Genomic DNA, 23,509 nt, shown 5'->3' with positions numbered 1-23,509 from the left:
GGCCCCATAACACTAATTATAAATCAGGAAGCTGGTACATGCTTATGGACTCATCATAAGTCTTTCATATTTTAATTTGTCGTCACCTGATCTCATTTGATAAAAACTGGCTTGTGGAACGATAAAAATGTTTAACTATTGTAAAATATTTCTAATACACTTTAAATAATTTTGATAAAACATGAGATTAAAATATGTGTTCTTCATCTGTATCCACTAAACAGATTTAAAATTTCTTTACATTTACTTGGAATTTCCCCATAAGGCTACTTTCAATCTTCAATAAAATAATAATAATAAAAAACAAACAAAACTCCCAATAAAAATAGGATATTTTCTAGGGATTGACATATTGAATCAAAGAAGTTGGTATGCATATTTAACAAAAACAAAGAAAACCCCAAAACTAAAAGAAATAACATGAGAATTTGAGACCAAACAATATTAACTGTGAAAAGGTTAAAGCCTTTCTGTCATACTATAACAAAATGATTTAGCTCTTTTGATTAGAGCCAAGCAGTCAATATTTCTCTTCCATTGCATTCCTATGTATATATACTTAATATTTTGGGTTTAATACTTACATATCTTCAATTTCTTTTTGTTGTGGAAACAGTGACAGATTGAGCCTTGCTTCGTGGCCTACTTTGGCTGCTAATAACACAGCACCCTCCATACTGAAATTGTTCAGAAGACGGATGAGATGCTATTTGCTCTGTCCAGACAGAAATTTAGATTATCAGAGAATCATTCATTTACATAGTTCTTATTTAACAGATTTTGCACAAACAAAGGGGATAAAAGGGTCTGACACTGTTTTCTGTTACAGGATGTAGACATTTATGTATGATTAGGTTATTATGCTATTTCAGCTATATCTTTGGGGTTTGGAAACAAAATAATTGCAAAGTATTTAAAGAATTCTCCACTTAAGAGAGCAGCAAATATTTGTTACAAATACTCTTCAGAAGTCCCCTGTGACACATATAATTATCATGCTCCTGGCTTTGCTTTATTTATTAAGGTGGCTTTCAGCAAGTTAGCTGGACTCCTGACAGTTTATGGATTGATCTCCCATTTGGAAATTTTTACCACTGCACAGTGCTAGCGCTTGTTTTGTTATGTTCTCTGGTCTATTTTTAAATATTTACTTGCAAGTTTGTAAATAAATCACTGCTAAAGAAACATCATTTGTTAATGACATTAAAAGTATTGCATGTATGATAAGAAATACAACCTTGGATCAAAAGCACTGTACTGCTGCAGATAATTAACCTAGGTCTTTGAAGGAACTGTATCAGCTTAAATCAAAGGGCTTGTGACTTTGTTACAAAGGTTACCAGGCTCACAACTCCTCCTTATTTCCAGTTGCCAGACTCCCCTGACAAAATTCTTAAATGCATCACTACCCAGTAGAAAAATTACCCTGGGAATATGTTTTTGCAGGTATTGGGGTTCATCAGGTCACTTTTTAAACATCACCTCCTAAAGACACAGGAGCAGGCAATTCCCAAATGTCACAAGTCAAGCAAATGAGGTAGAAGGCTGTCTTGGCTGAACAGAGATCTTCTCGTGGAAGTAAGATGATAAAGGAAGGCATATGCCCAGTGGAAGCCAGGTTAGGTGACATGGAAATAATTCAGAGATGTTGCTTGCCACCGTAGGGAGAAAATTTGTTTGGCCGAAGCTCAACTGGAGTTGAAGCCGCCAGAAATGTGGGGGACAATAAGAAAAGTTTTTTCAAATATATTAATGGCAGTATAGAAATAACATCAGCCCATTGCAGGATGAGGATGGTCACCTCACAAACAGGGACAGAGACATGGCAGAGGTGTTTAACGCTTTCTTTGCCTCTGTCTTCAATATGGATGACAGACCAAGGGGGTTTCAGTGCCCTGAGCTGGAGGATCACGACTGCAAGAATGATCAGCTCCCAGCTGACTCTGAAACTGTGTGCCATCTACTGCTCCAGTGGGATCCCTACAAACCTGTGACCAGACAGGATTCATCTGAGAATCCTCAAAGAGCTACTGATGTCATCGCAAAGCCTCTCTTGATTTTTCAAGTGGTCTTGGGAATCCGGAGAGGTCCTGGCTGACTGGAAGCTGGCAATTTTCAAGACAGGCAAGAAGAAGAACCCCAGAAACTACAGGCCTATCAGTCTCACTTCAGTGTCTGGGAAAATCATGGAAAAGATTAGTCTGGGGAGTATTAAAAAACACCTGGAGGACAATGCAGTCATCAGTCACAGTCAGCATGGCTTCATGAGGGGAAAGTCCTGCTTATCATACCTGATTTCCTTCTATGACAGCATAATCCACCTAGTTGATCTAGGAAAGCCAGTAGATATAATCTTTTCAGACTTCAGCAAAATTTTTGATACTGTCTCGCACAGTATCCTTCTGGACAAAATGTCCAGCACACAGCTGGCTAACCATGTGTAATGGGTGAGCAACTGGCTCACAGATTGGGCACAAAGAGTTACATAAAAAGGAGTAACATCAGACTGGCGACCTGTCACTAGTGGGGTTCTGCAGGGCTCCATCCTCAGCCCAGTTCCCTTCAACATATCCATTAATGACCTGGGTGCAGGACTCAAAGGAATATTAAGTAAGTTTGCCAGCAACACTGAGTTGGGAGGAGCTGTCGACTCCCTTGAGGGCAGAGGCCCTGCAGAGAGACCCTGATGAATTAGGGGACTGGGCAATCACCAACCATATGAAGTTCAATAAGGGAAAGTGCCGGATTCTGCACCTGGGATGGGGCAACCCTGGATGTACAGACAGACTGGGGAATGAGAGGCTGGAAAGCAGTGCCAAGGAAAGGGACCTGGGGGTCCTGGTCGATGGCAAGTTGAATACGAGTCAGCAGTGCCCTGGCAGCCAGGAGGGCCGACCCTGTCCTGGGGGGCATCAGGCAAAGCATCACCAGCCTGTCAGGGAGGGGATTGTCCCTGCACTGGGATGGCCTCACCTTGAATATTGTGGCAGTTTTGGGTGCCACAATATAAAAAAGATATTAAGCCATTAGAGAGCGTCCAAAGGAGGGCAACAAGGATGGTGAAGGCCTTGAGGGGAAGCCGTGTGAGGAGCAGCTGAGGGCACTTGGTCTGTTCAGCCTGGAGGAGAGGAGACTGAGGGAGGGACCTCATTGTGCTCTTCAACTTCCTCATGAGAGGAAGAGGAGGGGCAGACACATCACTTCTGTGACCAGAGAAAGGACTCAAGGAAGCAACACGAAGCTGAGTCAGGGGAGGTTTAGGTTGGATATCAGGAAAAAGTTTTTCACCCAGAGGACTGGAAAAGCTCCCCAGGGCAGTGGTCACAGCACCAAGCCTGACAGAGTTCAAGAAACATTTGGGCAATACTCTCAGTCACATGGTGTGGCTCTTGGGTGTCCTGCACAGGGCCAGGAGCCAGACTTGATGATCCTGATGGGTCCCTTCTAACTCAAAATATTTTGTGATTCTATGATTAGTCAGACATACACTATGTAAAGAAGTATATACTCTAAATACTATGTTTAACATTGATACATATAACTATAGCACCTGATGCATTCAATGCAGAGTTTCATATATATGCAATCACAATATTGTAGTTAATGTTCTAGTTGTAGTAACTAACTGAATTTGGGTGACAAAAGGTAGCCAGGGGAAAGATCATAAACAAAAAAAAAGCTCTTTAATATTGTCTCTGCGTTAAATTGCAGTTTGCAATATGAACAGATAAATAAATAGGGAGCCCAGGACGAGTTCAGGTGTTCACAGTGTGCCTTCAGCATCTGATTTCCTACCAACTGTTCTGTAAAGCGATTATATACTTCTGCAAGATACAAATCAGTTGGTCTTTCCAGCTACACACAACAGGTAGTCCTGCCTTGATTGGATGTCTTGGCAAATTGGTCAATTAAGTCAGTACTACAGCAAAATTCTGTGCAATCAGATTGTGACAAGGTATCACCTTGGTTGTGTCTTTCAGAAAATACACCTGAAAAGTATTTGTCTGCAGTATCAGCTGTGTCTTCTTCTGAACAGCCATTTCTTTTGCCTTTTAAAGAATGGGATGGGACTAATCATCTTATGGTAACTACAAAGTCAATGTTAATTAGACAGTATATGCATATTTTTACTATTACAGCTGTTACTTGTCTCCAGTTACTTTAGAGAGTGGATTTGGAATTCTATTTGTATACTTTAAAAGAATTTTAGGTATGTTGCATTAAGTAATTGAACCTTTCTCTTGCATTAAGTTCTATAAGTCTGGCCTTTAAAAAAAAACCAAATTGACTGTTTATACAGTGTGTGACAGTTTTATGTATCTATGTGATTTCATGATTTGTCAAATATGCGTGCCCCACACTTTATCATATATATATATATATACATGTAAACAATGTGTCTATAGTATTTTATAATTTCTGACTCTTTTTTTTCAGCATAAAACTTGTATATACCTGCTGTTTAGCCTAATGATCACTTTTTCTTCTGTTCTAGTGCTTATGTACCAAAGACAGAAGCAGGTCATTGCAAGTGGGCAGAAGTTCTGAAAGACTTGGAGAAGATCAAGACATCCAAAGTAAGTTCATAAAAAGGTCAGCATTTCATATAATCGTAGGTGAAGACAATTAAATATGTAGCACTGTACTCAGCTAGGAAGAGTCAGTGAGAGGAAGCAGGGAAGGGGATGGTGTTTGTATAATGCTGTTTCATGGGTGGCAACAGAGGGCTAAAGGGAATTGGAATTCACCAAATACTGCAGACTCTAGAATTAAATATCATTTTCTCCAGCACTTTTCCTAAGAAAAGGGACAGTGGGCTTGAGAGTTAGCCCCTTCAGACAAAGTATTGTGGGACTCTGTTCTGAGAGTCTCCCTCACAGTGAAGCCCATTCTGCAGGTTACTGGCTGACTTTAAGACCTGGCTAGATTTGGCCTTTGAACTTGGTGGCTAATCCATATATTGAAGAGTAAGCTTTATTATTTCTAAATCTGTTAGCTGATGCTCCTAATTCCAACTCTTGTTTTCTTTTAGGACATTGATGTCAGTTTATATACTGCAAACACAGATGAGGATGTAAGTAAACTTTGATCACAACTGGTCTAATATGGTGGCTCCATTTCTTTGCTAGCAACTTTCTCCTAAAGTAGTCTTGGTCTAATTTGCCAAAAGTTTCTAAAATCAAATAATTCACCTTGGAATAAACAGTTCTGATAATTAAATTACTTATGATAAATTATGTAAGCAGGTATTGATTATTTTTATTGAATCACCTGCTATTAAAATTAAATAATTGAAAGGCCATGTTGGATGGGGCTTTGACAAACCTAGTCTACAATAAGGAATCTCTGTGCACAGCAGTGGGGTTGGAACTAGAGCATCTTTAAGGTCTCTTCCACCCCATATCGTTCAGTGATTCTCCGATCCAAAACTATTTTCTCCGAGCAAACATTGCTAAAATAATATTGGTATTCATTTGCAATTTAAAAGAAGGGGGAAAAAATGACCCAAAAAAGTGCAGTATCCATAAATTCATAGCTGAAGAGAGTTTTTCACAATCTATTGCTGTGGAGTTCAGCCTGTGCTCCATGGGACACATGAATCCCAAGAAAATGAAGCCAACCAATCCTCCACTCCTAGCAGTCACCTTTGGCATAGCCCTGGAGGAATTGTCTGCATTCATTGCTGTGGTAGTACCCTGCTCCTGAGACATTGCTTTCCTGACAACATAAACATTCACACGCAGACTGTCACAAACACAGACAACCCAGATATCCTAGACAAGACTTTTTTTCCATAATGAGGGAGGATATCCTAGAAATGGTGGACTGACTACCTCAGCACAGAACAGTGTCAGAGTGCTTGCAGAGTGCAGCAATACTGATGTCTTCAGTGGAACTGGCAAGCCCGAGAAAGCACAGAACCTGATGTGTCTGTACATGACTTGGAAAAAGCTCACAAAACACACATGTCCACACCTGCACACACATTCTCTTAACTGAAGCAAGCTAGAGAGGTTAATTCATTAAAATGGCTGATTTAATACCTAGTAATGTCAGGAAGATTTTCTTACACTCGGACAGTGTGATATGGAAGTCAGACAAACAACCTGGGACTTATTCTTAGCTTTATTGTTGACTTGATGGAGAAATTAGTACCTCTGCCTCTTTTTCTTTAATTCGTTAAATACAGGTAATATCTGGTTCCTCTTCTCCCCTACCCATTCTGAATTCAGATCTCTGAATGAAAAAGTGTTAAAATTCTTAAGAATAATACTAATTTGATTCCACTATGTTTAATTATATCCCAAATTTCTATCCTAATTAATTATTTTCCTATATCATTCACTAAAACACTACATTTCACTAATCTACACAAACTGGCTGGCCTTTTTGTGTTTAGGTCTCACAGCCCATCTCTGCTGATATTTAAAAGTATTTGAATAATAAGAAAAGATGTCTAGTAAGTAAAACTCAGCCACTTCCAGGCTGATTGTATCTTAAATGGTATCTTACTTATATCATAAATTATATCATAAATTATGCCCTACATTCATTTATTCCTTTTTATTCATAAAACTATTACAATTGCATTTTTTTTTCAGGAAGAATGCCAAGAACCTGTAATGAGATGCTTTTTCTTAGAGACAGAAGTGATTATTCAAGAATGTCGTATCAAAAATTGTAGCGAAACACAGGATGTAGTGAACATATGGAAAAATGGAAATGCAAGCTTAGAAAATAAAAAGGTAAGTAGCACCAAGAGTCTGTGGGGAAAAGGTAAATGAAAAATGTTTCTTCAGTAGCAGAAATACCTTTTCTGTTTTATAAAATGTGAGATGGTGCAGATGAAAACAAATGAGATCCAGCAGCCTGTAGAGGTAACAATGAAAAAGCTGAGTTCAGTGGTTTTTTAGAAAAAAACTTTCAGGATTCCCATCAAAGCAAATACTTTTGTGCATGCATAAACATGTCAGGACGTCTGAATGTATAATTAACAGTTTGTAACTTCAGTTCCTAAAGTCAGGTATGGTTAGACACATGTAGAGAAGTGTCCTAATTTTCAAAGGAACCATTTGCATCTCTCACTGAAGTGATGTATCTTTGAAAGCTGATCCTATTCAGAAAGTAAGCCAAGAACTGCACAGACCAGAAGTACCACCAGTGTTTTCTGTAGCCACTATCTGCATTGGAATTATCCATATAAACAGGACAAACAACTTAATTCTCTATCAGAACCAATAGACCAGTATCCTGCTTTACTATTGCATTTTGTCTTTCAGTTGAATTCCACAACATCAGCAAAATGCAAAGAATGTGAAGAATATGAAGAAAAAAGTTTTACAGAATTTATACAGAGTTTTGAAAAGGTTATACAGAGGGACTGCAAACACTGACCAAAAGACACAAGTTGGGAAACAAGATTCTTCCATTAACATTCTCAGAGAAATTAGATTATCATCAACAATAAACTGGAAAAAGAACATAATTTACAATACTCATGGCTATCTCTTAATATATTTATTTCTACTGTGGTTTTCAGGTAAACCCAGTTACTTGTTCTACCAAAGAACTCAAAGTCAAAAATTAGAATATTTATTTCTTCCTTGCCTTTTCCCCCTTTTGTACAATGGTAGTATAAGGGTATTAAAAATTTTCTTCAGTCTTCTTACAGAAGCTAAAGTTGGTGCTTGGTTCCTCTATCCAAGGACAACATGTTTTTTTACTTCATTTATTACCTCTGACACTGACACTACTGGGGTCATTATGGTAATGACTGCAGTTCCTTTACCAAATACCAAAGATTTCAATCTAAATTTCAACCAAAACAGTGTTAATTTCATTCTCTAAATCATGGAGCTGACCAAGTGTCTTACATACTTAAAAAAAAATACTAAATTCTAGGTGGTAGAAATCTTTCCTATTGTAGCAGAGTTTGTAGCTTTGATCTTCTTGTGGGAAAGAACTTTGAAGACAGGAATCACTTTTGACCAGTTGGAAATCACGATAACTGTATTTCTAAGATTCAAGGCAGTCACCTGTCCTCTGGTACTTCTGAAATGTTGCAGAGCCCTCTTTCAGCTCTTTCTAAACTAACTGCTTTCTTCATGATTCATACCCCTGTCGTACCAACTGCTATCCATAATAAGTAATTCTTTCCCCCAGGCACCTCCATTTCTCTGTCTTCATTTGATAAATGGCTGAATCATTCAGCTGTCCACTTACCAGGAAGGAAGTCTCAATCTCATCAAATACACTGCCTGGTACTCTCTTATTGTTAGGTTACTCCCAACAGTCAATCTTTAGCACTCTGGGCAGATGAATCTCCAGTAAACTGCAAGAGAAAGAACATAAATGTGAGCACACGGGTTGTCATCTTCCAGGGGACTTACAGACAAACGGATCTGTACATTCATAAACACATTGATATAAAGATTAATCACCCATAGAGGTATCACAGAAGAAATAAAGTACTTACCACCACAAAACATCAACAAAAGAAGTGTTTATTACATAGCTTGGATGAAGTAAACTGGTCCTACCTCTTAAAGTTTTCCTTAAAACAATGTTAAGCATTGAATATGATTTTCTCTTACCTAATGTCACACGCACATACACATGCCAAAGATCTGTTCCGTTTTTCAGTACTTCTGCCTCTAGGTAGGAATACTAGACATGCCTGTGCAGAAGATCATAGGAACACAAGTGGCTACACTGGAACAACAATATTACCTCCCATCACACCAGAGGATTAGTGAATGTTTCCAGAAGTATCACCTATTTTATAAAGCAAGGTAAAGGACATTTGCATTAACAAAGAAAATTACTGCCCAGTAGGTTATGACCTTCATGTACCCTGCCTAGGGCAAAAGCATGCTGCAAATTACCTCTCTTAAGACACATAGCACTAGATAATCACATCACTACCTGTTCCAAGTCTGTAAATTACATGTACAATTGTTAGTCAACTCATTTGTTTAGGCAGCTGCGTCACAGTTATTGTGCTTCTACTGCCCACTAAACCCAAACTAAGTGCTCTGTCATCCTAGTGAACCTCCTTCTCTGACATAAATCCTTTCCCAGCTTAATGTGGGCAGCACCACAACAAAATGAAGCTATTAATATTTTGTTGCATTTCTCATAGGAATAATATGGAACAAATATGGAGGAACAATATGATCATAAAGCAACCTAAGATTAGCCTACCTGTAATTATTAACAATTCCAATATCATAAGATTTGCTTTCATCACAGTTATACTCAAAGGTGACTGAGCTGCCAATCTCTTCCTTGTAGTATTGGAAAGATGGGAAAAATTAAACATCCACTACAGGAACAAGAGCAAAAAGGAGAATGGAAAAAAATTATTCCAACTCACTGTGAACCCATTGCATCACTTCTTTTTGAGTAGCAGAATTCAACTCAATAAAAAAAAGGAGATTTGTCTGGAATTCTGAAGTTGAACAGTAAAATTTCAAAGAGTACTTCCCAGAACTGCAGTGAAATCATTCATGCCTTCACCTAAACAGGCCCCAAAGGCAGCTTTCAGAAGACTCTGGAAATTCCCATCCTGAGTCTCTGAGCCAAGGTAAATTGGCAGGAGGATTAAGCATGTGAGAACGAATTTGTTGCTCAGAATGAATGGATGAAATCAAAGCAAGAAACACAAATTTCATTAGTTTTCAACCAAAGTGTCCTTCACTTGCAGCTTATACATATTAAGGCACACCTTACTAGCAATAGAAATGGCATCACATACTGGAATTTCTGTACAGCATCAGGAGACTAATCAACATGACATCAAGCCATGTTTAAAATGGGACTTCTGCAGAAGAGTTATACCTTCTCTAGAGGCAGAGTAGAAACAAACTTTGCCACTATGAACTCTATGGAATTTTACTCACACACATGGAAGGAGGAAAAGAAGGCCAAAAATGAGCAAGTTATGTGTTTTGCAATAATACATTCAAATCAGCATCTTGAAACTGTTTCCTTCTAAATGTTTTCCTTAAAAACATGGAAATGCTGGAGAATTCACCTTTCCTTATCAAATGGCCTAATTAAGCCAATAATCAAAACCTTAAATAAAGACAAAAAGAAATATTTTTCAAAACTTCACCCTCTTTTACATGACTATATGTGGTATTTTCTTGGTCAAGTCAAACCAACCAGCTATCAATTGGCTCTGTAAAAATAGGAGAGAAGATGGGGCAATACAATAAAGAATGAAACATCTGTTTTAACGACTGACTTATCTGCGGCATAAGCAGCTCGCTATCTCTAACAGGTTAAAATATATAGGAGGAAAAAAAGAAAGAAATTACAACATAAACAGAAATCAGGCAGTTTTCTTGGAAATTTCTTGGGAAATACCAAAGGCTAAAGAAGTTTATTTTAACTTTAACGTACAAACGAATATCTTATACTGGTTCTCTTCCTTGTGAGTCTGAATCAGATTTTTCAGAGGTGAATGGTGACTGACTTTGGTAAAATCTCAGGCAGATGGTGAATAGGGAGGAAGGCAGATGAAGAAATATCAGGAGGTATCTAAAGTGTGAGACATAACCTTTAAAAAATGTTCTCATGACCAGAATAAAAGAATTGAGGTAAATGCCTTCATCCTCAAGAAATTATTAGAGTGCCTTTGTAAAAACCTATGTCCAACAGGAACGGATCATGACAGAGTTCCTACTAACTCTGACTCTAATGCTATGTCACCTAAGAAAAGGATTGAATCTTTCATCCTATTCCTTCAAAATCTGATTTTCATAGGGAACAAAAATGGCTTTATACTCTACTGGGATGTCTCCACAGTTCCTTCAGATTTCTAAACCTAATAATTTACTAAAGATTTATCTTGAAACACAGCTGGTCTCTCATTGTATTTGAATTCCCTAGGCAAGAAAAAACAACAGCGTGGTTTCACCTCCAGACTGTAATCCCATAAAGTCCTCAGTTGTACAAACTTTGCCCGTTTTCTTCTTTTCCTAGTGACACTCAGTATTCCTCAGGGCTTTCCACTTCACTATACACAGAACAGTTTCTAATGCCCTTTTTTCACAAGTTTTAGTTAAGGAAAACAAAGAACTGCAACTAGCTTTTTATATGTCAGGATGCTTTCTCAAAATCAAATTTTAAAATACAGTGACAGTAGTGCTGAAGGAAACTTCATCAGGCCCAAGTATGGTATTTCACTGTGAGATGAATAGAAGCCATCAGTTTGCAGCTTTGTTTATTTAATGCCTTTCAGGAAGCAACTGTACTGGGCTTTTCAAAGTGAAGTATTGCATGTCAGTGACCATTAAAAAGCCTTAATGGTTGTTCTACTACACATAACAGAACTCATTAAAATGACAAAAGACAATCAAAGAGAAATTCAAAATACTCTTATGTCATTAGAACATGGCACAAACAATGATAACATTAATTGCAGCAGTGTGCTCTCTGTGCCACAGGTAAAACTGAGAAACCATTCCATTTAAAAGTTACCTTTCCCAGCTTTTCTAAGACTCACATACTTCCTTCAGTTACCTCGAAATCTGTAGTCTTGCAGTAATACAGAACATACCAGTAATCCCAGCTTGGGGTCTTTTGAGCCATTAGTTTCCCAATGAGCCAAAATTTTCTCTCTAAAAAGAAAAAAAAATTCTAATATTTCTTATGAATGATAGAATCTCCCCTTTTCACTGGAGCACTGAGAAGCCAGTCCATGCTTTTGGTCAATCTCAACACATTCAGGTCAGTTTATTCAGTTAGAACATGGACCACCCCAATCCTCTGAGGCAGCAATACTGCATAGCAGGTGTTAATCATAATCCATTATAACAGCTGGGAATTTCTTCTCCTCATTAACCTTAATTGTGACTTTTTACATCACATTTTCCAAGAATCTTCTTTTTCTTCTATTAGTTGCAAGATAACAAATGAGACATTACTTTGTATTTCCTCTGGTTGTTCCTTTGGCAAGCTTGCTACAACTAATTCAAAGAAAATTAGATCATTATGAATAATTTCTGCAACTTTTTTTTTTCCCCCTGTAACAAGCTTCCTGCTTTCATGCATCATTTGACATTTTAAATTTTTAACTGAAGCCTTCAGACAACATTTCTCTCTTTTATACTTCCTACTGCAGGACAGTGGCTGGGCTTTATTTTACCCCAGACAATCTTCCTAGCAGTAGGTATCAGTCATTTGGATAAGATAACTTAACCAAAATCCCTTGGCTGTACTGTAGCTTTATCACACCACATAATTCCTTTTTAGGACCTCATCCTCTAGTATTTTATATCACTAATAAATTATGAAGATTTACCTGGGAAAACTTAGACAGAATTCATTGAATTTCTGAAGTTGTTTGTAAGCTTTAAGTTCTCCAGCCATAACATATAAGATGCAGATGTTACCCACTGGCTTAAAGACCCAAAGGGGGATTTTTTTGTCAGTTTAATGTCCCCTTTTTTGCCATCATGATCTTCTGGGATCTTCTGAAAGCACTGATAACTCTGGGTAGTCTATGGCTTGTTTCAGCATTGGTGAAGGAATCTTAAGCAGATAAACTTCCACAAAGCAGGTATCACTTGTGTCAGCAGGTAGAACATAGGTTTTTCCAGATATGTGTTTGTACAGGATCTCAGTCATTTGGTGACTGACAGTAAGGCCAAGCTATGGAAATGATGCCTTGTCCTCCTCAATGCACAGGAAAAGGACATCAACAGCCAATGGCTCTTTGGAAACAGTTCTCCAGAAGTTTTAATTTCTGTCTCTGTGCAGTGGTGCTTCTAGAAGTCCCATTATCAACCAAGTAGGATGGTGATGACAGAGGTGAGACTGTCAGAGAACATGGTGTTCATGCAGGTAATTGTTTTTCTAGGCAAGCTGCCTTAAATAAAAATTACAAAGTCATGTTCTCATGACTTTATCAGAGACCTCTATGTACAGATAAAAAGAAAGGGTGAGGAACTATTCCGTGGCCCCAGGGCCAACAGGCACAACACGGCTTATTTGTGGTTGGCCACACAAATTAATGAGTCTGCATCTAGTGCCAGAAATCAAGGAATATTTTTAAGCTGCAGTGACATAAAGGGAGAAGAAAAAAATTATAGCGCTGCTGACGAATTTGCTACAAGGAGTCACAAGAAGGGGTTGAAGATACAGAGAGTTGGGTTTTTTACCTCTAGTCCTTAAAGTCATTGTAACCACTGGATGTTAAAGTTGACAAGACTTGGAATTTGGACACTTAGATATCTGCGACTCCTCTCACTGAGCTGTTATCTACATCTTCCAAGCCTGCAAACCATGGCCAACTCAAGGTGTACTATACTCAATATACTGAGGTATGTTGAAACCAGAGCATCCTTTCTCCCTGCCCAGCTACAGGTAGCATTTCAAGTGCAAATCATCTCAATAATGGTGTTCTCTAACACCTAAAGGTACTCTGTAACCACCACAGTTATCCAAATTCTGAGAAATTGAGAAAAATAATACACAGGTATTTCCTCTGCTGAATGTCATGCCCACGAATGCCAAGACTAGCATATCTCAATGTTCTGAGAAGTAGGGGGTAAGAATTAAGTAGCTCATGCATCAGACACTGTTTACAATGCCAGCCTGTGCCATGAGTACCTTTGTTTATCAGTGATATAAAACAAGAACCGCCTTTACCCTTCCCACACTAAAACACTTTCTTGCTTCATGGTAAAAATTATTATATGTGCTTCTTTTTACAGCCCTCTTCTCCTGAAGAGAATTACACTTTTACTTTCCTCTCATTAAGCACCCAGCTTACACTCATCTCCAACCTAATTGCTGTCAATAGCAAGGCCACCCTAGGTTCTGCAGCTGAAGCAGTACTGTACAGGAAACATATTAAATCTTTCGAGATACATATCCACTCCTTTCTTTGTGTCATGTGCATCTGTGCAAGGAAAACATTTCACTCAATTCCATCACCATGAAGCACTTCCAGAGTGCATCATTCTATCACTGTCAAACTGCTTTAATTAAGCCCTTCACTATCGCAGCAGCTACTCCTCAGACAGAGGATACAGCTTCAGTGCAGGCAGATAACCTTTGGCTATGAAATCTGTAGAGCTCGAGATTGTCTCTACATTCTTGGTCATCAGAGTGAGCTGGTTTTGAACAAGCCATTCCAGAAAGGCATGATTATACCTACAGGCAACTCTAAGTCTGTAGGAAAGTTTTCTGTTAATATATTACAGTGTGTCAAATAGCTCAGTTTTAACTACTTCTACAGCAACTAGATCTTAGAATGAGTTAGTAGAACAAAACAAAAAGCCTTACAAATGTCTTTTATCATCCAAAAAGACAAAACAATGCTCAAGGAAAAAGTTATTTTAACTCCTCAGATGCTGCCAGGAAATATTCCAGACTGGTTTTTGCACAATAGTTAGGACACTGGGACATATGTTGTAACTTGAACAGTGCAGCTGGACAACATTTCTGCAAGGAAAAGATGTTTGCTTCTAACAATATTCATTCACAGCTGTTGCTACAACAAAAGCATATCAAGAGAGCTCAGAAATCTATTCATGCTTAAGATCATTATTGACTGTTTTCTGGTTGCAAGCAGTTGCAAATTATTTTTTTACTTCAAAATATTTTCTAACAGAAACTTATTACATCTTCAGAAACAGTCTTTTAAGCAACTTCTAAAGCTGCAGCTTTATTATAAGCATATTGATGTCCTTGTGAACAGAGAATAACAAATATATGTCAAAAATTGTGTAGTGAAGTAGTTAATTTTTCTCATTTCCTAGGAAAATAGCCTGTGGCATACCAGCACATATAAAGAGCATATAGATTACTTACTCAAACTTCCTTAGGAATTCAGGGAAATTTACGGTGGTTTTTATACCGTACTCCAAAAAGTATTACTGGAATTTTCAATTTTCACTACCTTAAAATAAAAAAGCCAACTTAAAGTTAGTTTAAAATAGTTCTCAGTCAATCCAGCACAACTAGCTCAACAGGAAAAATCTTGGCTATATCAAAAGCCATTAAGAATTTTCCAAAATGCATTCTTTGTGCAAAGGTAAAACTTAATCTCCTTTCAATACGAGGCAGTGTTTCTGTGTAGATTTTTCTCAAGATTGCTCACATACTATTAGATGTGTACCTTTGGCAATACTTCTACAACAAATTGTACAAACTCATTCTTTTTTTGCAAATATAATGGTAAAATCCACCCTGTGCTTGAAATTGCCTGTATTTTTCCTTGCTGAAAAGATCTGAAAGTGCCTTTTACTAATTAAAATCAGAGAGCTGAGTTGTCCGAAACACGTGCAGGTGCTTTTAGAATCAAGGGAGATTTAACCCCATTTCTACCCTATTTAAAAATACTCAGAACTTTCTCAGAACATATTCTAACAGGGGAAGATTACTGTAAAACTTAAGTCTGAATTTTTATAACTTCTCTGTAAGCATTTAATGATCAGAAATCATTCGTTCCTGGGAAGAAGTTTTAAAACATCCCGAGTGAGGGTAGAGGATTAAACAAAGAATAAAAGAAACGTTTAAAAAAATGATAAGCAAAATATATTAATCATATCTCAATTTGAACACGAGTCAGATTACTATAATTAATTTTATTATCTTGCATTTTGTACATTACTTTTTCTGTCCTTTGTCCTTTCTAGTTTCTCTTCCTGCATCTCTTTCAGTTGTGCATTAAGCTTTTAAAGAAATCTCTTAAAGCATATGATCACACCTTCAGGGTTAGATCCTCTCTCCAGGACACAGACTTTCACTTGCATTGTAGAGAATGGGAAAATCCTGCTTAGGATTCCAACAAGGAAGTTGTAGAGCAGCTAGGAGACAACTCCTTGGGTTGAGAAGTGGAAGTTACACAAGGCTGTGCCTCTCTGCTCTTTTGCTGCCATCACCAGCCTTCAGCTGCTGTGGACAGCTTAAATTAAGACAGTTAACTATCACTGATGTATTGTTTAGGTGTCTTCTTTTTAGGAGTTTGAAAGAAATTTATCAAAGCAAGAAGAAAAGGGAATGAGAAAGAGTCACTGGTAGCAACTCTTATGCTGTAAGGGTTACACTGCAGACTGAGATACAACTTTCACTTAAAAGGATGTTCCCAACTACAGCAAAGTGGTAAACTCACTCATGGTCAGCCTCTTGATCACAGGATCAAAAGAAGGGACAACTAATACTTTCTCTAATTAAAATAGTTCCTTTTTCTTTGCTATTTAACCTCCAAGATATTTATAAAGGTTAAAATTAGTCATCTCTGTATAATCTCTCTACTCATCCTAGTAGTCCTTCATCAAACATAGAATTGATAAAGGTGTAACACTCTCAGTGATTCATGTAAACATGCAGAAGATCCACTGTTAAAAGGCAGAAAACAGATAATGCACACACAAGTTCTTGGCAGCTGCATACTGTAATCAACCAACACAGAATCACTGAGCATCTTTTATACCCTGCTACAGAAAATGTCACCAGCCACCGAGCTAGATAAATGTTAAATAAATAGATAAATGTTTCAGGTAAACACTTTTTAACTGTCCTGCTGAGGAGAGGGAGTGAGTGAAAAGATGGGAGGAGTTTGGCCCTCAGCTGAGGTCAACCCACTGTCCCTGTGCTATGCACTGTCACTGTAGAGCTGACAGTGGTATCTGAGCTCAGAGGTGCACAAACTACAGAGGCCCCTAATCATACTTCACTGCACACAAATGACCTTTCAATTTATTATTCCATCCTCAATGTGTACTACTCAATATATTCAGTGCACTAAACACATTTTGGAGTTGCTGTGGATTAATGATTAGCTGTGACAAACTGAACTTTTCAACCCAGTAACCAAGGGGAAAATACCAATTAAGCAGAGCTGCAGTTCCATGCAGACAAAGCATGTGTTCTAACAGCCATCCAAACTACATGGCCAGAAGTAATTTGTAGGCTTGACTACCAGGTTAACAAACTGAATATGGGTTCACCTGTGCTCCCATTTCTATGTGCACATGGTCCCAAAGAGGGTTTCTTACCTAAGCCAGGGTTAATGAACAAGTGTGTGCAGTCCTTTCCTCCCTACAGAGCCATCACACTATTACAGAAGAAAACACAAATGAATTATGGCTGTGAATATCCTCAGACTATCAAAAGGAAACCTACTCTGAAAGATTAGTCTGTTCTAGATCTCAACAGTGTTGGAGGTTTAATTTGCACATCAGAGTTTAATCTTTTCTTTGAACAGTTAAAAAACCACCAACAGTGAAAATCTTTGCCGCACTTTGGCTCTTCACGTGTTGGGGGATTTCCCAAACAACCTCTAGGAAATCAGGGACAGGTCAAAGTAATAGTTGCAGTAAATAGAATCACAATCTAGCTCACTGAACTGTATAATCTCTTTTTGTAAGTACTCAAATGATACCAAATTTATTAAAAAAACTCCTTCTTCAAACACATGCAATTCTGCAACATCTTTCATGGAACAGATAGCAGATGATAAATTTATAACTATTAGCCTAAATCACAACAGTATCTGTCTTTAAATCTGAGACATTCATGAAACAATTATTAGAGTATCTGTATAACAAAAAAAAAAAAAGGAAAAGAAGTAGCACTAACAAAACAACAAGAAGGTATGACTGGGTTCCTAATCTAGAAATAGGACGGATTGAAGAAATGAGTAATAAAGATCTCTCTTTCAAGAGTACTTTTTCTAGTGAGCTTGCAAACTAGCCAGCTCGTGAATGCCGGGTTGATTTGGAGGCAGGTGTATTGCTGGGAGGAAATGGAGAATTTCCACAAAGGGATCAAAATTATCCTTGATCCCAAAGATATATGCACAGTGCTGTACTTAGTAGAAGTATACTTAAGAAGTTCCCATTACTAGACTGGATTTTTGCTGGATCAAAGTTCTAGTGAAAACTCATTTAAGGTAATCAAAACCTTTATATCTTAATTATTCTGGAAAATTTTAATTAAATTTAATAAAAATAGAGGGGGGGTTCAGTAGTAATGGGCGGGCAATTTAGTTGCAAGAGTTTTTTAGCAACATGCAAGCCTCACAGTTCTGCAGCTGTAAGTAAGTCCCAGTCTTGAGTCTTACTTTTTTTTGTCTATAGAGAAGCATGTAAAGACAGTATCTACTTAATAAAGTATGCAAAATATGAAACATTTGTCTGATAGTGTTCAAGTACATCAAACCCTTGTCTTTACATTCCATTTAGGTAAAGGCTTCATCTTCATAAGTTCCATTTTAGGAATCACATTATGGTTGAGATTGAAGTGACTTCTAAAGATCATCTGGTCCAGTTGACTGTGGTCAATCAGAGTCACCTAGAGGAGTTCATGGATGGTGTCATGGTTTCATTCTCTAGTGATCACCAGGAAATTATCCTCTTCATGAAGGAGAGGAAAACAAATATACTTTGTGTAAAATTTGTCCTGATTCTTAAGCATCCTGGAAACAGCATTCTGACTCGTTGTGGTCTTTTAACTTAGCCCATTAAGAACAATATGCTAATATTACTTATGACAGCAGACATGATAGTGTGTATGAATGCAAATATGGTATGTCTTCTCAATCGTAAGGAATGGTTTTAAAGACAATTAATTTTTTTTTCATATTGGATTCCATCCTTTTTAGCTACAAAGCACATCTGCTTGATGATCAATAAAAGCTGTTATAAAAAATTTCAGATTTTAATTATCACACCTGGATTAATATTTTGATAGAAAACTGCAACATTTTAAATGTAAGAGTAGATTAGAAATTTTGCATTTAATAGCTTAGTGTACTCTTTCCAGACTCAGCTAAGCCCCCTTTACTCTCTTAGGTACTTAACAACAATATGGACAATTAAACAAAATGGAATAGCACAGACAAAACAGCTCGCTTTGCATTGAAACACAGCATAGGAATCAAAACCAGGTTGATCTGTAATTTCAAGATGGTTCATTACTATAATGAAACCAACCAACAGTTGACACTTTATATCTGATAATGGAATATTTCACCTTGGCATATGTTCCTCTAGCTAGGCACTGAGAAGAGTTTCCTTTCAGATCATGCTTAACACCACTCCCTTTCTTCAAGTACTTCCCTTTGAATAAGGTGTAATTGAAAATACTTGAGTGTATTTCATGATAAGATTACTTTCCAGTCACACTCTAATAAAAATTTATTTATTGTTCAGCAAAGACTCACTGAACAACAAGAAAAGCCCTTACCCTCTTGCTAGTATTCTATTTCCCTGAAGTCTGATTTAAAGAATTTTGGTGGAATGGGCAGCTCTGTGCAGCATTAAGTACTTTTTCAAGATGCCTATTTAGAACTAGTTCAGCATAAAGGAAAGTTGATTAGTTACCTTCACTGAGTTTATAATTATTTCCTAGCCTGAAATCAGTTTGTAAACCCTCCTTTTCTCCTGTGAGAATGTTTCTTATTGTGGGAAAGAAGTCGGAGGAGTGTTTTAAGTATCATGCACATGAAAAGCACGATGACTCCACACTTAAGCTGTAGGACTCCCTTGTAGCACAGAAGACTCAAAGCTACATAGCTATGAAAGCAAAATTGAGTGTTACCATCCTGAGGCAGAAAAAGGATTGCATTTTTCAGGGATGAAAGAGATGGCATGGGGAGCTGTGAGTGGGAAAAGGCTGAGAGAAGTCAGAATCATAGAATCATAGAACCAGCCAGGTTGGAAGGGACCTCTGAGATCATCAAGTCCAACCCTTGATCCACTACTGCTGCAGTTACTAGACCATGGCACTGAGTGCCACATCCAGTCTCATCTTAAAAACCTCCAGGGACAGAGAATCCACCACTTCCCTGGGCAGCCCATTCCAATGCCTGATCACCCTCTCTGTAAAGAATTTCTTCCTAATATCCAACCTAAACTTCCCCTGGCAGAGCTTAAGCCCATGCCCTCTTGTCTTACTGAGAGCTGCCTGGGAGAAGAGACCAACCCCCACCTGGCTACAACCTCCTTTCAGGGAGTTGTAGAGAGTGAGGAGGTCTCCCCTGAGCCTCCTCTTCTCCAGGTTAAACAACCCCAGGCTGTTTAGAAGACTGTTAAGAAAGTACTCAGGTTTAACTGAGAAGGCCTGGGAGCAAGCTGTCAGATATGGGAAAAGACTACCTGAAAACATGGACTACCTTGTGTCTGAGACACACTTTGAAAGGCACAGAGAGGGACAGGGATATTTCCTCTCCCTCCCTCTTCAGTCTGTCCCTCTGCTGCCACGTTCTCTCTCCACTTCATCTCATCCCATACCCCACAACCCATCCAACACAGAGAACTCCACCCTTCCCCTCATCGCCAAAGGCATCTTCATATCTTAACATCCATCTCCCATTCCCTGCCTCTGATTAACTAGCTCTTCTTCCCAGCAGCTTCCCTGACAAAGGAAGGGCAAAGAGAAACTTCTGAGAATGGGGGTTGAACACAAGACAGGACCAGAAGCAGAACCCAAAGCATCTGTGGATCTCAGAGAGTGAAGTTTCCTAGCCCTTTCCTGGCAGGCTTGAGGCAGATGTGTGTGTGTGGACAATGTCTGCTTTGAATTTGGGCTGTTCATATGAACTGACATTCCCTTCCTCATCCTCACATAAGCAGCAGCAACTGGGGTAAGAGTGGATTGTTCAGACTATGGCAGCCCATCTTTGCCGTGTCAGGCAAAAGCTAAACATGGACTCTGCAGCACCAACAGACTCACAGTGCAGAAAAGTGAGGATATATCCTTGTTTGGGCAAGCTGTATATAGATACAAGATGCTATTTGCATCCTAAAAGACTGTTAACTGTCCTCATTTTAACTTGGAAGAGGCTGACTGTTGAAGTAGTAGTACATGGAAATTTGAGAGCAGCCGTATCACATTTAATGCCTTGAAGGCAAGCGTGCATACAAGTGCCGTTATCATTAGACCATGTTATCATAGAGAGTTCACCTAAGACAGATATGGACAGATGTCGCACTTGTCAGAGTTGCACAGAGCTCTGGGTGAATCCAGCCTCTCAGTCAGTTTTTGCCTTGTTCTCCAATCTTCCTACCTAGGAAATCAGCTGATTCACCCCATGCAAGAGTTAGAGATGGGCGTAACATGCAGATGGCAGAAATAGCAGAGAGAACTGTGAACTGAGACAGAAGTCAACATAACAGAAGTATTGCATCAGCATCACTATAAAGTTCCTTTCCTACAAAGGAACATTTCTCTCTCATGACTGATGGAGCTACATCATTCACTTCAGCAAAGACGTTCCTGCATTGCACCCAACAGACTTTCCAAAGCTCAGTTTGGAGGTTTTCCTCTCTCACTCCCAAACACTATCAAACAGCATCAAACTTCTTTCTCAGTATTTTGAAAATACTCTGAAGTGGCTGCTAAAGCAGCTCCTGGGATGTGAAGAAAGCATGATTCCCGTTAGGGCAATGTCAGATTTCTCTGGTTTGCTATTAAAGTAGGATAAAGATTACTGAAACATAGGCATTTAAGAGAGAAGCTGGAGGAGGATGTGTAGGTATAACATCTTTGCTCCTAATTTTCTCAGACCTTTTTCCCATCTGTTCAGATACAAGCCTTGCCCTCCTGTCTCTAGCATTTGCTTACACCTCTGCTTCATAATATGCCATTCTCCAGTCTGTCCAAGTAAAGTTTCAGGGCAGACAGAGAAAGACCTCATCAAATCTGAAGCAGAAGTTAATCAGGTATCTAACTTGGGAGGCCCTGCAAATTCTCAGTATTCATCACTGAACATAACACTTCACTGAAGGGGGAAAAAAGACAGTAAAGAGTAAGGAATTACTTTTTTTGTAGGGAGATAAAAGGGGAACAATTAACAGTAATGCTTTTACAAGACTTTGAATATTTTAAATGCTATATACTTTATGCATTTATGAGATTGATTACAAAAATCACAAGCACAAGAACAAGTAATGGGAATGGGGAATGTGGTTTGCTGACTAATCATAAAATTTGGGAGTGAAATTCTGAATGACTACAAATGCCTGAGCTTTGATTTCATCTCAGTCTCCTATAAACTTGCTCACCACAGTACCAAGAAGACTATTTGAATAAAGAAATGTTCTCCTATTTAATAATTATTACATATGACAGATTGTAATTGTTGCTGCTATTACTGCTGTAATTACGCAACCATGTTCACAAATACAGAATTCACAATTTATAGTGATGATCCATTTTGATCTACTAGGCTCATTTCAAACATATTTTTGTCCAGGCTTCCACTATAACCTTCTCAACTTCAGTATTAGTAGAACTTATGGTTCATTACCTGGTCTGCAAATGCCTACAACCCATTTCACTCACTTAAGTGATACAGATATTAGACATTACTCTCCTCTATTTGAAGACTCTGCTACCTGCCACAGAGCCACATAAATCATAAATAGTAGTTGGTCTTTCAAAGGTCTTAAATTTCACTTTTATCAGGGGACTCCCTTTCAAAAGAGAAAATAGTGCTTCTTGTTGCTGTCAGTTCTCATATAATGGCTAAGGCAGTGATAATTCAGTGTCCTGGTAGTATTATCTTTTGGATTGTGACAGCACTGATCACAGGAAGGAAATACAATGGAATCATAATGGTGTTACTTATTTTGTATTGAGACAGCAATGGGGAGACAAGCAAAAGTAGAGGCACGATATGCTATGCACTGTACAAACACAACACAGTAGACAGTGACTGCCCTGGGATTACAGTCTCAGTAATTTAGAAAGAGTAGAGAGTAACTAACATTCAGTACTATGATTCTCTTTCTGGATTTATCAATAAATGGCTGCATATCTCACCTTACTTATTTTGATGAAGAAATACTCTAGATCACTAATGCAAAGGAAGGAATTTTTGGTAATCCAACAAACCCTTAAACTTCAAGTCCCAGTCAATACAGAACAGTTGCAGTATCTTCCAGGTTCTATTCCAAGGTAAATACCTGGGAGCCGTGCTTAAAATAACTTGTTTAACATCGTCACCTTGCATGCAATCCATGTTTAGCAGACTAGAAGGGGTCCAACATGAAAAAATTAATAGTCCATTCCACACATACCTCTCCTAAAGAGACAAAATCAAGTCAAAAGGAACATTGTTAGTCTTACCAACACACATACATGTGTACAAAGAAGTTTTTCTATCCCTTTTCTGTTACCCCTACTATGATAAACAGCACTGCTAGGACAACAAAGGCCATGTTTTGTTTGAAGTGCAGATAGAGAAAGGTCAGATATTTTTTTGTATAGAGAATTTCATCAGTCTCCTGTGTAAAGGAAAATGGCCAATAGTGCAGCTGCAGTCAGATTCCAATGCTGCAAGACTTCTTGAAACTCACAGTTACCCCAAAGAAACCTTTTCCCTCCCGGTTTCATAACTCTCTGTTTTCCTCATGAATAAAAAGCAAACAACTTGAGCTGTTGGGCCTGAGTCTGCAACCTCATGTTCAGTGGGAACTTTACCATTGACCTCAGTGAGCCCAGCAGGATTTAAGCCAATGCACACATGAATTCTGACACTTCTCAC

General features: G+C 38.3%; 1 protein-coding gene across 9 annotated transcripts in view; it reads left to right on the top strand.

The window, feature by feature from the left end:
• Window positions 1-7,486, top strand: part of IL15 (interleukin 15) — a 36,934-nt gene extending 29,448 nt beyond the window's left edge. For all 9 annotated transcript variants that reach the window (XM_017820405.1, XM_017820404.1, XM_017820403.1 and 6 more), the window contains 5 exons: window positions 3,981-4,084; window positions 4,496-4,577; window positions 5,033-5,074; window positions 6,603-6,746; window positions 7,281-7,486. In XM_017820405.1, coding sequence (XP_017675894.1) covers window positions 3,981-4,084; window positions 4,496-4,577; window positions 5,033-5,074; window positions 6,603-6,746; window positions 7,281-7,394 — 486 coding nt within the window. In that variant the 3' untranslated portion in view covers window positions 7,395-7,486. The remainder of the gene's footprint in view (window positions 1-3,980; window positions 4,085-4,495; window positions 4,578-5,032; window positions 5,075-6,602; window positions 6,747-7,280) is intronic.
• Window positions 7,487-23,509: the final 16,023 nt, after the last annotated feature.

The sequence above is a fragment of the Lepidothrix coronata genome, unplaced genomic scaffold (genome assembly GCF_001604755.1).
Source record: "Lepidothrix coronata isolate B3197 unplaced genomic scaffold, Lepidothrix_coronata-1.0 Scaffold82, whole genome shotgun sequence".
In the NCBI taxonomy this organism is placed as follows: domain Eukaryota; kingdom Metazoa; phylum Chordata; class Aves; order Passeriformes; family Pipridae; genus Lepidothrix; species Lepidothrix coronata.
This window is presented reverse-complemented; position numbering and strand designations above follow the sequence as displayed.